The sequence below is a fragment of the Babylonia areolata genome, chromosome 25 (genome assembly GCF_041734735.1).
Source record: "Babylonia areolata isolate BAREFJ2019XMU chromosome 25, ASM4173473v1, whole genome shotgun sequence".
NCBI classification, from domain to species: Eukaryota; Metazoa; Mollusca; class Gastropoda; order Neogastropoda; family Buccinidae; genus Babylonia; species Babylonia areolata.
This window is the reverse complement of record NC_134900.1, coordinates 6,964,940-6,985,115: the sequence shown is the minus strand read 5'-3', so window position 1 is coordinate 6,985,115 and position 20,176 is coordinate 6,964,940. Positions and strand designations below refer to the sequence as shown.

General features: G+C 44.5%; 1 protein-coding gene across 4 annotated transcripts in view; it reads left to right on the top strand.

Moving 5' to 3' along the window:
• The window catches only part of LOC143299353 (hepatocyte growth factor receptor-like), a 60,483-nt gene extending 40,529 nt beyond the window's left edge, over nucleotides 1–19,954 (top strand). For all 4 annotated transcript variants that reach the window (XM_076612490.1, XM_076612488.1, XM_076612491.1 and 1 more), the window contains exons 10-20: nucleotides 1,043–1,124; nucleotides 3,937–4,206; nucleotides 4,359–4,559; nucleotides 5,422–5,671; nucleotides 7,105–7,242; nucleotides 9,051–9,169; nucleotides 9,645–9,797; nucleotides 11,380–11,489; nucleotides 12,327–12,486; nucleotides 13,478–13,614; nucleotides 14,705–19,954. In XM_076612490.1, the coding sequence (XP_076468605.1) occupies nucleotides 1,043–1,124; nucleotides 3,937–4,206; nucleotides 4,359–4,559; nucleotides 5,422–5,671; nucleotides 7,105–7,242; nucleotides 9,051–9,169; nucleotides 9,645–9,797; nucleotides 11,380–11,489; nucleotides 12,327–12,486; nucleotides 13,478–13,614; nucleotides 14,705–15,401 (2,317 nt within the window). In that variant the 3' untranslated portion in view covers nucleotides 15,402–19,954. The remainder of the gene's footprint in view (nucleotides 1–1,042; nucleotides 1,125–3,936; nucleotides 4,207–4,358; nucleotides 4,560–5,421; nucleotides 5,672–7,104; nucleotides 7,243–9,050; nucleotides 9,170–9,644; nucleotides 9,798–11,379; nucleotides 11,490–12,326; nucleotides 12,487–13,477; nucleotides 13,615–14,704) is intronic.
• Nucleotides 19,955–20,176: the final 222 nt, after the last annotated feature.

Here is a 20,176-nt window from a genome sequence, read left to right as displayed (position 1 = left end):
CTATCACCTGTGTGTGGGACTGTCAACTGTGTGTGGGACTGTCACCTGTGTGTGGGACTGTCACCTGTGTGGGGGACTGTCAAGTGTGTGGGGGACTATCACCTGTGTGGGGGACTGTCAACTGTGTTGGGGACTGTCAACTGTCACCTGTGTGTGGGGCACTGTCACCTGTGTGTTGGACTGTCACCTGTGTGTGGCACTGTCACCTGTGTGTGAGACTCTCACCTGTGTGTGGGACTGTCAACTGTGTTGGGGACTGTCACCTGTGTGTGGGACTGTCACCTGTGTTGGGATCTGTCACCTGTGTGTGGGACTGTCACCTGTGTTGGGGACTGTCATCTGTGTGGGGGACTGTCCACTGTCACTTGTGTGTGGGACTCTCACTTGTGTGTGGGACTGTCAACTGTGTTGGGGACTGTCATCTTTGTGTGGGACTGTCACCTGTGTGTGGGACTGTCACCTGTGTGGGGGACTGTCACCTGTGTGTGGGACTGTCACCTATGTTGGGGACTGTCCACTGTCACTTGTGTTGGGGACTGTCACCTGTGTGGGGGACTGTCACCTGTGTGGGGAACTGTCAGCTGTGTTGGGGACTGTCCACTGTCACCTGTGTGTGGGACTGTCACCTGTGTGTGGGACTGTCACCTGTGTGGGGGACTATCACCTGTGTCGGGGACTGTCACCTGTGTGTGGGACTGTCACCTGTGTGGGGGACTATCACCTGTGTGGGGGACTATAACCTGTGTCGGGGACTGTCACCTGTGTGTGGGGCACTGTCACCTGTGTGGGGGACTGTCACCTGTGTGTGTCACTTTCACCTGTGTTGTGGACTGTCACCTGTGTGTGGGACTGTCACCTGCGTTGGGGACTGTCACCTGTGTGTGGGACTATCACCTCTGTGGGGGACTGTCACCTGTGTTAGGGACTGTCAACTATCACTTGTTTTGGGGACTGTCAGCTATCACCTGTGTCGGGGATTATCACCTGTGTCGATAACAGTCAGATGTATTGGGGACTGTCACTTGTGCGGTGTCTGTGGCAGGGGCAACACAACGCTGCAAGTGACTGGACAACGTCTGGACCTGGCATACGTCGCTGTCCACCTCACAGTCAACGGTCAGAAGGTAGGTCGACACCACTGTACGATGGAACACAATCCGGCTACACGATAGATTGGTGCACTCTGGCATGGTACACCATCACTTGGTGCAGTCTGGCATGGCACACTATCACCCACACAAAACAAAAAGTATGGCATTGACATCCAGACAGAAACACCAATGTAAACCTCTCATTTTAAAGCTCGAGGTAAACAAGAACTCAGCTGAACAAGTTTGTGAGCACCGCGTTCTTGGGGTAATTATTGATAAAGAACTGAACTGGCAAGCTCATATCAACCATGTATGCAAACAGTTAGCCCGCAATTTGTTCTTACTCAATAAACTTAGATATTACGTCGATGCTCCAACCAGAAAATTATTCTTCGGGACACACTGTCTCTCTCATTTCAATTATGCATCTACAGTCTGGAGCAATGCCAGTCACAACCAGCTAAAAAAAAAAAAAATTAACTCATTGCATAGACGAGCAGCTAAACTTATTTTTTACCAGACGACTCCCTATCAACAAATGAAAAATTAAGAAAACTGGAAATATTACCACTATACAAGCAATTTGGTTACAATAAAATGGTCCTCGTGTTCAAAGTACACAGAAACATGTCACCACCATATCTCAGTGACCTTGTTCAATGGGCATCAGAGCGTTACGATTCAGATAATTATATTCTGCCTCGTGTGCGCATCGATTTGTACAAATCTAGCTTTGCATTTTTTGGACAATCTGTATGAAACTTTCTTCCTTCGTTCATTAAGACTTTACATTCATTACGTTCCTTCAAATCAAGCATACGAAAACTTACGCTCCACAAACAATAGGCCCACAAAGCAAATTTTTTTTTTACGAGTTAAAAAAGACCGAAAATCATGCTTTTTGTGAAATGTGTACCTATACCTTTACATGCAGACATGCAGTGAATTTATTTTATTTCTACCTTTGTGCTTTAATGTTTTTACTTTTTCGCCTGTTAATTGGATGTTATTACCTGTAACATCTGCATCAGCAAATTAATCACTTTTGCATATAACAATGATAAGGTTGTGTTTCTCTGTTCTCTTTATGTCCGCTATATGTTTCTCACTTCGGTCATGTCTCTGTTCGTGCATAAGAGTGTGTGTGTGTGTGTGTGTGTGTGTGTGTGTGTGTGTGTTGGGTGGAGAGAGTGTGTGCATGTGTATGGATATGAATGTGTGAATGCGTTCGTTTTATTACTTTTACAATGTTAAGTGATGATTATGGTGATTATTCTTCGTTATAGTAGCAGTAGATGTAGCAGTGTTAACAAAATTATTATTGTTGTGTCGTTATCGTTAATGTTGTTACTGTTATTGTTGTCACAAGGACTGATTGGAAGACTGGGCGATGCGTAAAATCTTTATCCTTGCGTAATAAAGTTTTTGAATCTGGAATTTCTTGAATCTTGAATCACTTGGTTCAGTATGGCTTGGTACACAATCACTTGGTACAGTATGACTTGGAACACAATCACTTGGTACAGTATGGCTTGGAACACAATCACTTGGTACAGTATGACTTGGAACACAATCACTTGGTACAGTATGGCTTGGTACGCTGTCACTTGGTTCAGTACGGCTTGTATGGTACACTATCGCTTGGTACAGCATTGCTTGGTACACTATCACTTGGTACAGAACGGCTTGGTACACTATCACTTGGTACAATATTATTTGGTACAGTATGGCTTGTATGATACACTAGTACAGTATGGCTTGGTACACTATCACTTGGTACAATATGATTTGGTACAGTATAGCTTGTATGGTACACTAGTACAGTATGGCTTGGTACACTATCACTTGGCACAATATGATTTGGTACAGTATGGCTTGTATGGTACACTAGTACAGTATGGCTTGGTACACTATCACTTGGTACAATATGATTTGGTACAGTATGGCTTGTATGGTACACTAGTACAGTATGGCTTGGTACATTATCACTTGGCACAATATGATTTGGTACAGGATGGCTTGTATGGTACACTATCACTTGGCACAATATGATTTGGTACAGGATGGCTTGTATGGTACACTATCACTTGGCACAATATGATTTGGTACAGTATGGCTTGTATGGTACACTATCGCTTGGTACAGTATCACATGGTACACTAGCGCTTGGCAATATGACTCGGTGCAGTATTGCTTGGTACACTATCACTTTGTACAGTATGGCTTGGTGCTCTATCACTTGGTACATCATAGCTTGATGTACCATCATTTGTACAATATAATGTCATGCTGTATTTCTTGGTACACAGCATGGTATACTGTGGCTTGGTACAGTAGATTGGCACACTATAGCTGGGGATACAATGTAAACAGTGTCGTCGTCAAGGTTATCGTTTCACCAGAATGATCAATAGTTTTTTATTCTTAGGTTATCGTTCCACCAGAATGATGAATCATTTTATTCTTGTGTATGTATGGATTTCAAGATCCTTATGCCAGGAATTTTGGATATGTGGTAGTTTTTTTTTTCTTGGACGACAAAAACGGACAAATGATAGTGTGTGTGTGTGTGTGTGAAGAAGGCCAAGAGATATAATTCTTACTGTTATTTTTAGGTCAGGTTTGTTTTTCATGCATATGTTTTGGTTGTCAGTCTGGACAACCTCTTTAATGCCTGTCATGTTAGGCATTATTTCACTCAAGCGTGCAGACTGGTGGGTAAGATCGAAGAGCAAACACACATTAATAGCGCAGCCAACACAGGCACACCTGCTGAAATCAGCCTGCATGTGCAGTGTTTATTATTCATTGAGACTGACCCGTCATTCACTGTTCCCTTGTGCAGTCAACCAACGGAAACTGCACAGTTTGTCGCAATGACACGGACGGGACATGCTTGGATTGCCGCACTCCTAACATCACTCACCTGACGGAACCGGACATTGAGGCGGTGGTGGGGTTCGAGATGAGAGGGCTTCAGTCATTGGAGGAAGTCAGTCCCACCAGCAGCACTCGGCAAATCGTCGTCCGCGTTCTGGCCGATCCTCGGTTCAGTCTGATGAAGGCTGAGCACGCTTGTCTTCGAGTGAGCGAAAGCGGCGAGCTGAAAATACAGGTGTGTGTGTGTGTGCGGGAGGAGGGGTGGGGTAGTTTATGGAAGGGGACACGTACTTGTTTTTTCGCATGAAGACAAACAGGTACATAATTTAACTATGGCATGTTGTACCCGTGGTGTTTGTAAACGAAGACAGACTGTTGTCATCTCAGGGCTGGGCTGTACCCCGGGGCGTGCGGTACGCCGTTAGCGTTGGGGACTGTCCCTGTGGGCCAGAAAGTGACTTCCCTTCCACCTCCACCACTGTGTCGTGCGGACTGCAGTCTGTGTGGTCATGCCTCAGCTTCCCCGGCAGCACCAGCTGTGACTGGCGTGGCAGTGGGAGAGGCTCTGTGTGTGCGCGCAACGTGCAGGTCAGTATAGCATGCGCATATACGTGCACATGTACGCGAAATCGCATGTGCGGACGCATAATCCCTGCCTCTTTTCTCGCTCGCTCTCTTTCGCGTTTTCGACTGACGACTGCTGCCACCTCTAAAATCTTTTCCAGTTGAAATGTCTGTTTTGCGGTTTGATAAGACATGAAAGTCATATGTGTGTTTTAATTTGAAAAACTTATCATGCAACAAATCACTTCATAGCACAGCCACACACACACGCTCGCACACGCACCCACCCACCCACATACATACGACAGACAGACAGACAGACAGACAGACACACACACACACACACACACACACACACACACACACACACACACTTATTTTATTAATTGTGAAATGTTTTGTATATCCTTGTGTTGGCAAGAATTTTGTAGTATATGAGGGAATATGTGCACGTGAATGAGACGGGCATGGTGTATTTATGTCCGAGCATTTGTGTTCAAGTGTGTGTGTGTGTGTGTGTGTGTGTGTGTGTGTGTGTGTGTGTGTGAAATAGAAATGCAATTACGTATTTCATTATCACAATGTTCTTGTATATATATTCATTTTGTTTGTTGTTGCTTTTATTTTGCTTGTCCTCTCGCTCTCTGTCTCTGTCTCTCTCTCTCTCTCCTGTATTTTTTTCCTTTTTTTCTTTTTCATTGATGGCTTGATGTAAAAAAAAGCAATTGTTGCTTATTCAATTTACCATCATGAAATAAAATCTTGACTTGACACACACACACTTCTCCATTCCCGCCCCCAGTTTTTCCACTCCCACAAACCATCCTTGAATGAATGATAGAACGGTAACCGAAAACTTCACTCGGCCATGCATGTTGGTGGGCAGGTTGTCATTGAAGGTCGCCGCTTTGTAGCGGGTTGTGTGTACGAAGCCTCGCAGCCTCCCAGCCCCGATAGTAAGCTGTTGGTGGTGATACTGGGAGTCGTCGGCAGCGTGGTCCTCTTCGTGCTGCTCATCGTCGCTTGTTGCTGCTACGTGCGCTACAGGAAAAACAAGTTCTACAAGAGGCGCTACGAACACCGCCACAGTGCCATATCGGACGGAACTCTGCTTTCGAGTCCGTCCGAGTCTGGGGGTAAGGCAGCAGGGATAGGACTGAGGAGGACTGTGTGGTGAGAGGAGGTGGTGATGATGAGCGCTCAGCGAGACGTAGTGTATTAAGAAAGACTCGGAGTCTTGAGGAGCTCTGAACGAAATCAAGTCTTGAGGAAGGGATACAAGCCGCTGATAAATTATTAGTGTTGGGTGGGTGTGGGGAGGGGCGATTCAGGGACAAACATTTCATGGAAATTTGGGGTAAAAGATATATTGTTAACGGGTAGTTTGATCAACAACTGGTTATTTCATGCCAGCATGATCAAATAGTATTCAGAGGAGAGGGGTGAGATTGGGGGAGAATTGCGGCTGGATATGATGTATGTATCAGGATGTCAAGAACTTTCTCTCTCTCTCTTTCTCTCTTTCTCTCTCTGTCTCTCTCTGTGCGTGCGTGTGTTTGTGTGTGTGTGTTTGCGTCAGCTTGTGTACTCATGCCCAGCTTCTTTCATTTCCCTTCTTTTATTGTAAGGCAGTGTGTGTTTCATTAGACAGTATGATAACTAATTATTATTACGTACAATAATACACACTCGTTAACCGAGCCAGTGATGATTGACACAGCAGGTATTTATTTATGACTGCTGTTTCACAGATCAGAGTAGCTTCTTTGTATGGTGAACAGTACTGCTTCAAAGGAAACATGTTCATTCCTGTGGATTTTACAAAAGAAACAGATGGATAATATGAAAGACTAAAAAAAACAAACATGGTACAGCTTTGTTATGGAGCCCCCAGGAGTTTCAAATGAAATGTTCACTGTATACCTACCGTCATTTCAAAATGTAACCCAGATTTTTGTCGTTTTTTCTTCCCCGAAAGCGCCGACAGCAGTGTCATGTGTAGTACGTTGACTGAACTGATAACGCTGAGGGTAAACGCCATCAGTGGCCATTGCCTGTACTCATAACGTTGAGGGTAAACGCCGTCAGTGGCCATTGCCTGTATCATAACCTTGAGGGTAAACGTCATCAGTGGTTATTGCCTGTATCATTCATTGGTCATTGCCTGTATCATAACGTTGAGGGTAAACGCCATCAGTGGCCATTGCCTGTACTCATAACGTTGAGGGTAAACGCCATCAGTGGCCATTGCCTGTACTCATAACGTTGAGGGTAAACGCCATCAGTGGCCATTGCCTGTACTCATAACGTTGAGGGTAAACGTCATCAGTGGCCATTGCCTGTACTCATAACGTTGAGGGTAAATGTCACCAGTGGCCATTGCTGCTGACAGAAGAAACGGTCAGCATTCTCACCCGAGGACTGGACACATTACTTGGCCTGATAGATTACAGTGTATATGCAGGTGATTTGCTGATGCTTTTGTTCCTGTTGGCTTGTGTATATTGCTTGTCAAAAAATAAAGGAGGAGAAAAGCTGTTGTAATGGAGGATGGTGACTGCACGTGCAGGCAGCGCGGAAGCACGCTTCGTGTCACTCGATCGTCTACTGAACCCTGACGGCGACCCGAAGAAGCAGAGAGAGATCGAGGCCTCCGGCATCATCATCCACCGCCGGAACCTCGACCTGGGCAACGTTGTTGGACATGGTACTTTGTGTGTGTTTGGGTCTCTGTGTGTGAATGTGTGTTTCTGCCTCTCGCTCCCTCCTTTTCCCCGCCCATTTCTCGTATTAAACAGCTAGTTTCATACCTCTCTTCCCCTCTCTCTGCGCCCCACCGAACTTAATGCATGGGACTGACTTGTTATACTAGCATCGTGGTATGTTATCACTGCCGCTATCATACATAACCAGAAAGGGATCTGAACTATTCACATTTGTAGGAGTAGAACGGCGGGTGTTATACCCCAGTGAAAACACAACCAACGGGCGCGTCATATGCGTACACTGTGAGCATCGGATGTCAAATTAAAGAGTGTGTGTTTCGAAATCCCATCAGCACCTGGTGCATGAAGGTTGAAGATTTTTCACATCTGGCAGGTAAACGCTAGTGTCTTGTAAACATCTGTCGTGTGTATGCGGACACATGTGATAACACACGCATGATTCATGTCAAGAGGCTTATGATAACATGAAATACTCAGCATGAATAGAATCCCTAGCCAACCGACGATGGTCGTGTGGCATGAAGGTGAGTGATTCGCACTTCTTGATCTGAGCTACATTGGGTATGATGCCGTGTCTGTGACATCATGGCAGGTTGAAACGACTCTGTGTAGAGTTCCGTTGTGTTAACCTAACATTGCTGACCTTCAACTCTTCACACCTTGGCGATGGGTAGACACGGACTAGGCAGCGCACAAAGCTAGCCAACCTACAACCTTCCTTCACCCAAGCCCTTACCCATCAACCCATCGACACACACGTCTGCATTTTGCCTTCGTGCGAATTACCGCTCACGGATTACTCTCTCTCAGCTCTCCTTACCTCGTTCGGAGAGTGTTGGCCTAGTGGTAGGACGCGAGAGAATCTCAGCGCACTGGTTCGATCCCACAGTCACCAGTATTTTCTCCCCTTCCACTAGACCTAAAGTGGTGTCCACTAGACCTTGAGTGGTGGTCTGGACACTAGTCATTCGGATGAGACGATAAACCGAGATCTTATGTTAGCATGCACTTAATGCACTTAAAAGAACCCACGGCAACAAAAGGATTGTCCACGGCAAAGTTCTGTAGAATAATCCACATCGATAGGAAAACAAATAACATTGCATGCAGAATTAAATACAGAAAAATGGGTGGCGCTCTCAGTGCAACGACGCGCTGTCCCTGGGGAGAGCAGCCCAAATTTCACACAGAGAAATCTGTTGTGACAAAAGAGTAATACGTAATCATACAATACAACACACAGCTGGTGCTGGTCCACTCATGCGTGCATCGTATTGTCTGTGTGGTTGGAATCACAGTATGATTTTATCTCTGCCAGGATACAGCTAAAACCCAGAATGCTGTTCTGCAGAAAATCCATCATCTGATATGTTCGCGCGAATCTTTGAACTCGTCTGACAACAAGGAAGCTTTGATGGGTGCTTGCTGATCGAACTTTTCCTATTTTTCAGGTAGCTTTGACACATTTTGTTTTCAGATCACGTTATCGTTGAACAAGTGAATTTTACAATGATAACATTTTTTCACTTAACTGTATTTTTTAACTGAATTACGGGTAAACTTAAACGAGTCATTATTTTGTTGCCATTCAAGTTACTTTCTTATGACCGTCACCCAAACATGCAATATTGAACGCGTAAATATCTCACGCCTCCGCCATTCAACTGTAACATTTATTGCTGTTTTTAGTTTGGTTTTTTTTACACCGTTAATGCCATTTTAATTGTCATAGACTTTGCTGTATGTTCCATTCACTGGACTATCACCTCACGACTCTGTATGGGTGCAGGGAACTTCGGCTGTGTGTTTGAGGGCCACTACCAGAGAGAGGAAGGCAACGAAGACAGCTGGGAGAAAGTGGCTGTCAAAACTCTGATCAATCCTGCTACACACGCCATTGACCTGAAGGTAGGATTTTGTTTTTCGCCTTTAAATAATTCTTTCTTCATGACCTTAAGGTGCACATTTTTTTTCTTTCTTTTGCCTTTCATTGTCTTCGTGCTACTCGTGATTTTTAAATCTTTATTTAATGATTTGTAAAAGAGAACATTAGTGTTACATATAAAGATATAGAGAGACACACACAGACAGAATCAAAGATAAAGGGAGAGGCATTCAAGCATAATTCTTTACGTTTTCGATACCTGGAAAGCTTGTTTTGTATTTTCATGATATTGAACAATTGCCTTGGGTTTGTTCGTGTGTGTTTCTCCCCTTGCTACCTTCGCTCCCTCTCCCAGGGTTTGGTCAGTCCCGGATCCAACTCAGCCCACCCCTTTCCCAACTTTTGATCACACACACACACACACACACACACACACACTAAAAAAAAACATCCAGAAATAACTAAGTTCCCATGTGTATGCCTTATGCTGATCCCCAGACGTTCATCGACGAAGCGATGCTGATGAAGAATTTTGAGCACGATCACGTGCTGGGTCTGCTGGGCCTGTCCACTGGTGACCATGGCCCTCTGGTGGTCCTGCCCTTCATGGATAGGGGAGACATCCTCACCTACGTCAAGAACGAGGACACGGTATTGCTCTGTGTGTGTGTGTGTGTGTGTGTGTGTGTGTGTGTGTGTGTGTGTGTGTGTGTGTGTGTGTGTGTGTGACCATGGCCCTCTGGTGGTATGACCGTCATGGATAGGGGAGACATCCTCACCTATGTCAAGAATGAGGACACGGTTTTGCTGTGTGTGTGTGTGTGTGTGTGTGTGTGTGTGTGTGTGTGTGTGCGTGCGTGCGTGCGTGTGTGCTTACCTGTGCGTCGGTTTCACTTGGTGGGATGGATGTATGAGGGGGCTATGTACGTCAAAACTATTCGGTATGCATCATATCTTTATAGGAAAGAAAAGAGGAGAAATTAAATATCCCACAGCTATGTACGGCCATCTGGGCAGTGAATTCATATAACTGTGTCGGGCTCGGCACAGGCTAACTCATTCGGTTTCGGCGCTTCCTTAAACCTTTTCGCAGAATGCCATTTTTGTAATGACGTGAGAGATACTTAACTGCACTTGTCTTCCCACACTATTACGACTGTATACACGCACAACCCCCTCTCCCACGCCCGGAAATATCTGGATTCACACGTTTCCCAATGGTGATGTCCTCCACATGTTCATTTTTGAGCGATATTGTGGCAAGGCACTTTTTCATTTTATGTTTCACCCGTTACTGATATTACCCTTCATGCGCAGCTTTGGGAAGTCACTGGATTGTGATTTGTCTTCCGTGAAGATCGCGAAATCACAGACCGGTAAATGATATCCCTGGAGGATATACCTAGAGTAATTGTCCCCAGCCAGTGCCGATCGACACATGACGAGTCCACAAGAGACAAAAGTCGAGTTACAGTAGACATAACAAATGGCTTGTCTCTCCCTTAGAAATGAAACTGGCCGTCAGTTGCTGTCTTTGAAAGGCTCAGACCCTGTGTTGAGCCGCTTTCTGTTAGTTTGTAGTGCATTGCTTTACACTGCATTGCGCTGCATTTCATCGCACCACTTTCTTTTAAGTATCATGCTGTTTTGACTTGATATGCCACGTGTCTCATGTCCTTGCCCTATTTTGCCTCTGATTGCCCTGTTTTGACTTTCCTTGCCCATTTATGCTGTTCATGACCCTGTTTTGCTTCCTCCTTTTTGCCCTGCTCTGCTTCGCCTTGGCCAACTGGTCTGCCTGGCGCTGCTCCGCTTCCTCTTTCCCAGTGCTTTGTTGCTGTGCTTTACCCTGTTCTGGTGTCCTACCTGTTTTGTTGTCCCTCAACTGTTTGCTATCCCATACATGTTTTGCTTTACCTTACTTGTTTCCTCGTGCCTTATTTGTTGTGTCATGCTTCAGCCTGCTTTGGGATTCCTTGCACAGTTTTGCCGTACCCTGCCATCCCTTGCTCCCAGTTTTACCCTGATTTGCCCTGTTTTTTCTTGTTTTGCCCTGCCTTTTCTTGTTTTGCCCTGTCTTTTCTTGATTTGTCCTGTCTTTTCTTGTTTTCTCTTGCTTTTTCTTGTTCTGATTTTGTTTTTACTGCTTTGGACTTGTATAATTTGTTTTTCATCTCTTTTGTTTTATTTACTCGGTGGTGCCATGACATGTATGTCTTTGTGTATTTGACAGGAGCTGACACTGGGAGACATTCTGGTGTTCTCCAAAGACATCGCTAACGGCATGGACTACCTGGCCAGCTCCAAGTTCGTTCACAGAGACCTGGCAGCAAGGAACTGCATGTAAGTCTTGTCTTAACGTGTGTGTTGGGGGTTTGGGGTGGTGGGGTGGGGGGTGGGGGTTAGTGCGTGCGTGTGTAAAGCGTAAAAGAATAAGATTGAATACATGTTTTCTTTGTGACAGAATGATTCTCTCAGTGTATCAGTTGACAAATGTATTAACCTCACAGAATTCTTTACTTTAACACTTGGATAAGAAATACAGTCATTGACGTTCAACCTTACAGCCAATTAGTGTGAAAAACGGTAGTCTTCAGCTTAACGTCTGCCACTGTAAGTGATATTAGGTGAAAAAGGGAGAATGACGTTTGCAGCAGTGCATGGAACTTGTTAATGGTGTGGATCTTCTTGTCGACATCAGGTTGATGTGCCGTGGACAGAATTTGCTGTTTGAATAAATGTATTATTGACAAGTCTTTTTGTGAGCGAACGCTTTATTACATTCCACAGTGCAGTGCCCCAGCTGGAATTCCCAGTACTCCGTATTGATAAACAGGTTTGGGACATTACGTTGTGAGAGCAGAGTGATGCAGGGCTGCACATATGGAAGCAAAGGGGTTGGGGAAATGCTCATTTCGTAGAGAAGCAAAGATGATATTCAGCATTTGGTGTGATGTTGAGCGGTTCTATGTGCTGTTGTTTGGGAAACGATTTTGTTGGGCTAGTCATACCAGTTCCACATAACAGCGGAAGGAGTGAAAATTGAGATATGTATTTTATATAGAGAATTTTTTTTTATCATATTTACCAGACATATATTTTATATATTTGATAGAAAAATGTGAAATACAGTGCTGTGGATGAGACATTTTAACATTCATTATTATATGGGCAATGCAGGCTGGACGATAAAATGCGGGTGAAGGTGGCAGACTTCGGGCTTTGCCGGGACGTGTATGAGAAAGGCTACTACCACAGCGACAACAAGAAAAAGCTGCCCATCCGCTGGATGCCACCCGAGTCCATTGAGAAGGGCACCTACACTTCCAAGTCTGACGTGGTGAGCTGCTGCCTGTTTTCCTTGTATTGACTGACTGGTTGGTTGGTTCTTCTTTTGTTGAATGCCTGTATCGCTCCCCCTCCCCTGTGTCCATAGAGGGGAGGAGGGGCAGGCCTGTCTCTATCTTTAGAGTCTGAGGTTGTGAGATTGATTTTATTTACTCTGGAAGCTCCCCATATTTTTTTTAACGGGGCTCCTGCTTGTAATGAACTCTCATTCCATTAACTGATTGACAAGTGTATTGATTGAATAATGTAAAGGTGCAAGCTGGTCATGAAAGCTTTTCACTATGGATTATGCATTTTCTGATTATATTGATTAGTCTTCGTCAAGTCCAGTTTCTTAATTTTGTTCTGTTTTTCTACATCCTGACTGTTTGTGCAAAACTGTTCCTGGAATAAATCTGATGTAATTCTTTGGCTTCAGTAGTGTTTACAGCTGACTCCATTGAAAGGCCGTCTCTGAACATCAAGCATGAATAGTAAAGCACAAAACCGAATTCTGTGTTTATATACAGCAGTGAAAATGTATAATGATTTTATTCGTGATTCATTTTTATCGAATTTGCCAACCCACAACAGTATCTTTTTGAAGTTGGTATGTTCCTGAAGTCTTTACGGGAATGCTTTGTTGAATGAATAATGTGGTTTGAACACAACAGCTTGTTAAAGATGTCACTGACAGATTTCTTATGGATTCTGATGATGACGGTTAGGCCTGTAGCTGACTACACGATGCGAAGAGATGGGATGGACAAATTTAATGGAAACTAGTTTTAAGGGATGTGCTGGAATATGAAAACGTGTTTCATCCACGTGGAGCATGTGTTTAAATAACGCATGCAACAAGAGATCAGCTGTATTGTGAAACTCCAGTGCAATCGATTGAGCTCCCAGCCAAACTGAACTGACTTGAAATGCTCTGTGCTAAGAAATGTTACTACCCTGCAAAAGCATGCATGTGGAGTATAGAGAGTGCTGTGTGGTGGCAGTGGTCGATGGGGGTGGTGATGTGGGAGATGCTGACCCGGGGAATCATGCCGTACCCCGGGGTGGAGGGGTGGGACATTCTGCGATACCTGCTGGCTGGACGACGCCTGGACCAGCCTGCCCTCTGCCCTGATGCCGTGTAAGTCCCCCGCCTTGTGTCGTGGTGTACTGTGCTGCTGTGAACGAGGATACAAACTAGATATGGGATATTGTTGGTGTGAAGTGAAGTGATAATCTGGTTCAGTCTCCTTGGCGACAAGGTATTATTCACCAGAGGGAATTCCTTGGGTTGCATGATGAAGGCTGCCTCGAGTATATGCACAGTGTCTTTTTCAGAAACAGCTGATCTTGTGTCTCATGTGCAAGCACATCCGGCGACATACTGCAGCATTATTTATGACTTGATCGAATGTATGTGTTTTCTGTCAGCAATGAGGAAAACTGATAAACGGAGTTAGGCATATTGACCTGTTCATTGCGAGGCTTTGTTAAGTGTAGAGATACGAAAATAACAATGTGTTTCTGGACAGTGACCTGTTCTACACACACACACACACACACACTGTTTTCATGTTTTCATGGAATGTCATGTTATATTTACATCAAGTGCTGGATTAATTCTGATCTTTGTGCTTTCATAGGCTACACAACTCCCACGTTCACTCGAATCAAAGAATGGACTTTTACTTTGTGACCGTTTTTACCCCGCCACAGAGTTAGCTCTACTGTGTTTTCAGGAGTGTATACACAGCGTATGTTCGAAATAACAACCGATCACTGACAAAGATCATGGGATCTTTAACGTATTCATTAGATCTTCGGCATGTCTGGTCACGCAGAGACTGGGAGTTAATGCAGTAGTAGGTCGACACATATAAGTTAACCAAGGGGATCGGAAAATTTCCACCCTTTCAAGCGCTTGTACTGGGATCGAACCCATGGTTCTGATTATCCACCGCTCTGTTGCGCCCGTCGTAGTGACTGACGAAAGAACCTTTTGATATCTGTATCGGGCAAGTCGTTCAGATGGTGTGAAAATGCGTTTGTCAATGTCAGGGGACAATTTTCGCTTTTGTTGCTGTCCTGTCTGTCGCTCTGCGCTTTTATGTCAGAGCATGGGGTTGTTCAGTAATTATCATAAAATCAAACCGCAAATGTTGTTAGCATGTCTGGCTGAGAACTCAAGTCATTGGCTTTCACAATGCCCTCCCTGTGACTGCATGCTACAGATACGCCCTTCTGGAGCGCTGCTGGCGCTTAGAGCCTTTGGAGCGGCCTGCTTTCCGGGATATAGAGCACGACCTTTGCTGCCTGACCTCTGCCCTCCAGGACCCCTCTGCCCCCTACGCCACCATCCACGTGCTCACCCCCATCACCTTCCCTGCCTGTCGTCACTTCAAGGACGACGACGCCATCGTGGCCAAGGTAAAGCAGGCCATGACTCAAGGGGCCAACGCCTACAGTCTCGAAAAAATGTCCCCGGGCTCGGCTGAGAATAAAGGCGCATGCGCTGCTGAATTGCCTGCCCCTGTGTGTGCCGAGGGTCCCCCCCTGACTCCAGACCCTAGTGCTGAAGACGTTCCCAGTGATGACATCTGTGTCAACCAGAGAACCGAAGCCGTGGAATACATCGCCCGTTCACATTCCGTGCAATCAGGACCAGTCATCGCCTGTGCCCAACCCCCGGACGTGAGGGACGACGGCTATTTCCTTTTGGAACGGGACGCCGCAACGCCCGATTCATCCGTTGGAAAGGATCCTGCCGTGTTGCTTTCTCCTCCTCCTCGTGGCCCGGGTGGGAGCGGGGAAGGGCTGGATGACAGTTCGGATCCCGTCGTCTCCTGGCAACGACTCACGGAGCTGAGGACGACGACAGGCAAAGATGACGGCTACTTCGAACTGGAACGGGAGGAGTCCAGACTGTGACATGTGAACCACACACTGTGACACAAGTGAATCACAGGTTGTAACACCTGTTAACCACAAATTGTGACACCTTTAAACCACATGTCATGACAGCTACTAACCACATATTGTGACGCCTGTGAACCACAGACTGACCTCTGTGTGCCACATATTGTGACACAGTGAATCACAGATTGTAACACCCGTAAACCACAAATTGTGATACCTGTAAATCATACGTCATTACAGCTACTAACCACATATTGTGACGCCTGTGAACCACAGAGTGTGACACCTGTGAACCACACACTGTGTGGACCACATACTGTGACGCATATAAACAACAGACTGACAATTGTGAACCACATATTGTTGAACCAGAAACTGACTCTTGTGAACACACACTGTATAAACCACATATTGTGACACCTGTGAACCACAGAATATGACACCTGTGAACCAGACTGACCTGTAAACCACAGAATGACATGTAAACCACTGAGCAGACTGAACCACATATTGTGACACCTGTGAACCACAGACTGTGACACATGTGAACCACAGACCAGACTGAACCACAGATTGTGACACATGTGAACCACATATTTTGACACCTGTGAACCACACGTTGTGACACATGTGAACCACACGCTGTGACACCTGTGAACCACAGATTGTGACATATGTGAACCACATATCTTGACACATGTGAACCACATATCTTGACACATGTGAACCACATATTGTGACACATGTGAACCAGATTGTGACACATGTGAACCACAGACTGTCACATGTGAACCACACCCTGTGACACCTATGAACCACAGACTAACACCTGTGAACCTTTTTCTTTTTTAAACTGGGAACGTGTTTATAATTTTCTTTCTGTGCTTGAATTGATACAATGTATTTTTGTTTAATTATGTTTTAAAGTAAACAGTCAAAGCCATCGATCGTTAGACTTCCCGTTAGTTTAACCACAGGTACATTAAAAGGTGCAGAGATTGTTTTTAATGTACCCAGAATGTACCGTAAGTTTTTCATGTACTCCAAAATGTAAATGTACCTTAACATAATAATGAAAGTGAGTCATGAAACTTCATCTGTGAACGACCTGATTTGCTTTACTTCGCCTGTTTTGCCTGTGCTTTCATATTCTGCCATACAACAGTCGGTCAACAATCAGTTGAACTGTCGCTTCAAACTTTGTTAGCCCCTTGTTTGTTGATCTTGATTCAGACATGAACAATGTAAGCATGCCACAGCTCGGTCATTCAAGAGCCCGCCTATTAGCGAATTGATATCTCCCGCCAGGCAAGCGAGGAAATACGTATGTTACCGTGATTTCCAGTTTCGGTTCACTGTCGTGTACAAAGTAAGCACTGTTGAAATACGGGTTATGGTAAAGGAGATTCCATGGGATTGCCAGAAATGGACCGTGTATCAGCTGGTGGGCTGCTTGTGCGAGGTGGCTTCCTGTGCACGAGTTGAAATGAAATAAGAAGAAAAACCCAATAGCAACAACAACGACACAGATGCCGCTCCTAGCATTGTATTTTGAAGTACTCTCACACACACATAAATACAACGAAATGTACAATCACAAATTTTTATACGGACCTTTTTTTTTCCACCAGAGACTAATGAAACGAAACCTTTTCCGTCAATAGGCCTACGCCTTCCTTTGCCCAATCTATGCACGAGAGCTAATTTCCATTAAGCATTGATACTCATCAGTGTAAACAGAGGAATCCCAAACGTTGCAGAATTCCAAAAGTATGCAAAGTTCGTAGATTTTTCAAAAACTAAATCTGCATTGTGACTTAAAACATTGCCAGGGCATTATGAGGGCAGAAAATGGAATAGTATTTTCACAGAAAGAACAAGTTTGATATTCTAAAACACTTTTTGTACCAATTGCATGACATTAATATACAAAACGCAAGTCAGTCTGAGGTTATCATACATACAATTACTCTGTATTGTACTATTTCGACTCGGTAGTCACAAAGTATTTATATGCGGAGACGTATTTCAATGTTTATATTAAATTTATAAACTTTGACAAATCTAAAATTGATTTTGATCCTTCTCTGCATTATTAACATTCGCCTGACTTACGGTGTTTATGGTACTGTCTCCCAGTTCGATTCATGGAACAAGAAGAGACACTGCGGAAGATAAATCGTTTAGTTGACATCAGTGATAGCAGTTCTTCTCTTGCATGTCTGCCCCATACACTCACCTGATATGTTATGGACGTGTGGCTAAAGTATAAATATATAATCAACATCTGATCCTTTCATATCTGGCCATTACGGTCACTTTAATTAGCAGGGAGGGTCACACGACTTTGTTGACAAGCTGTTGAACACCGTAAAGGCACAGTTACATATCTTAAATGTCCCAGCGCGATTTTATGCAGACATCTCAGTCAGTCACATATTGCAGGAGCTGAATTGTCAGATCAGTGGTGAAGAGCTGTTCTTCGTGATCTTGATTTGCATGCACATCAGTAATCAATCTGATGAAGAGAATCATGTTAGTTCTTTAAAGTGAGTTAAAGTACAGTGTATATTTCAACATTTGCTGAGCACTTACATGGAATAATTCATTTTTCCAAGATCCAAACATAATTTCGGGATGGATGATGAAACATTAGGGCTGGCGGTGTCCAGGTTGTTTTTTTTAACATTATTTCCTCACCTGATATCCAGTCCTGGTTTGTATTTTTATTAACATTTTTGTGTATAGTCATGCCAAAACCTGTAACTCATTTGAACATGAATAGCCATTTTTCGTGCGTCCTGGGAGTTCTCAGCATAAAATTGCTGGGTCTTCAGACGATACATTAAAGAAACGTCCACGTAAATCGTGTTGACAGCCATCAAAACCTAACCAGTACTCGGTCAATTACAAATTGTAGGAATTGATTTGTTAGATCAGTGGTGAAAAGCTGAAATACGTGTTCTTCATGATCTTGATTTGCATGCACACTTGTAATCATGCCGATGATGAGAAACTTGGTAGCGTTTTGGTGGTGGCTGTCAACACGATTTACACTGCCGTTCAGTCATGAGAGGAGCCAAGTCTAGGGGAAATAGGCCGGCAAGCTTTTTCGCCAAATGTGGCAGCTCAGATGGGCAAATGAAAACGGCTTTAGCTGTGAAACGTTTCAGCATGTGTAACGGAAAAAAACTCCCTTGAGCAGATGAAGTTTGTTTTTCTCCGTTTTGTATTCCACATGACGCTAACGACATGTTCCCAAAAGACACGTACATTGCTTTGAGGTGTAGAACGTGGTGTTATGAAACAGGGAACTGCTTGTGTTCGTCCTTTCAGATGACGAATGCTTTTCGGTGAGCGTGTGCTTTCTTTACATAGAACGTCTATGTCATGATGTTCCTGTATTGGAAGATTTGAAGATGTACCATCATGAGTGGTGTGACATTTTTTATATTGTTTCAGTGTTGGTGGATTGTCGCATAACTGTGACTGTTGCACATCTCATGTACCAATGAATTAACTATCATTATATAAGCAATTCTTGTGAAGGCATTTTTTCAGTGATTTGATCGGTCGTCTTTCCCTATTTTTCCTTATTTAATATGGAATTTATGATTTTTGTTTCCTCCCGGGTTTGATAACTGGGTACTTCTGTGATGTATTGTAGAGCCAAGAACTCAATCCAGCACATACTCTGCAGGGTGGGGGAAAGTTTGTTTCCTTGTATCGTAAGGACAGAGTGAGAACAAAGTTATTACAGTATTATTTATTGTGCAATGTTTAGCAGCCACTGCTGACTGTTGTTCGGAATGGATCATCCACTGACTGACTGTTGAATTTCGGTTCTACCTGAGACACTCAACAGTGCAAAATGTGTCCAAGTTCTGGAGAGAGATTCCAGTTCAGATTTCAAGTACAGAACTTTATTTTGCTCCTGGATAAAGGATAGGACAATCGTTATTTGATTGTCTGGACTCAACCAGAGATTGCCATCTTAGAAGGTGATTGATTTGTCTTGTTCAGTTTGTTGATAAGAAATCCACAGCAGTTTGCAACAGTTGCTGTAATAATTGAATGTAGCCCTTTGGAGAATGACTGTGTATATACTTGTGACCCTGACTCTTGTTCATTGCAGAGGAAATCACACTTCACAAGCCCCGTGTGGTCAGCTGGAATACAAGCAGAAATAATAATGATGATGCCCTGCACGACAGCTTACCACTCTGGTGACCTCTGCTGTTCTGTTGGTCTGTGTCTTGGCATACAGCTTGTCCATTCTGGTTACCTCTGCTGTTATGCTGGTCTGTGTCTTGGCATACAGCTTGTCCATTCTGGTGACCTCTGCTGTTATGCTGTTCTGTGCCTTGCAGGGTATACAGCTTGCCCACTCTGGTTACCTCTGCTGTTATGCTGTTCTGTGCCTTGCAGGGTATACACCTTGCCCACTCTGGTTACCTCTGCTGTTATGCTGTTCTGTGCCTTGCAGGGTATACACCTTGCCCACTCTGGTTACCTCTGCTGTTCTGTGCCTTGCAGGGTGTACACCTTGCCGACTCTGGTTACCTCTGCTGTTCTGTGCCTTGCAGGGTATACACCTTGCCGACTCTGGTTACCTCTGCTGTTCTGTGCCTTGCAGGGTATACACCTTGCCCACTCTGGTTACCTCTGCTGTTATGCTGTTCTGTGCCTTGCAGGGTATACACCTTGCCCACTCTGGTTACCTCTGCTGTTATGCTGTTCTGTGCCTTGCAGGGTATACACCTTGCCAACTCTGGTTACCTCTGCTG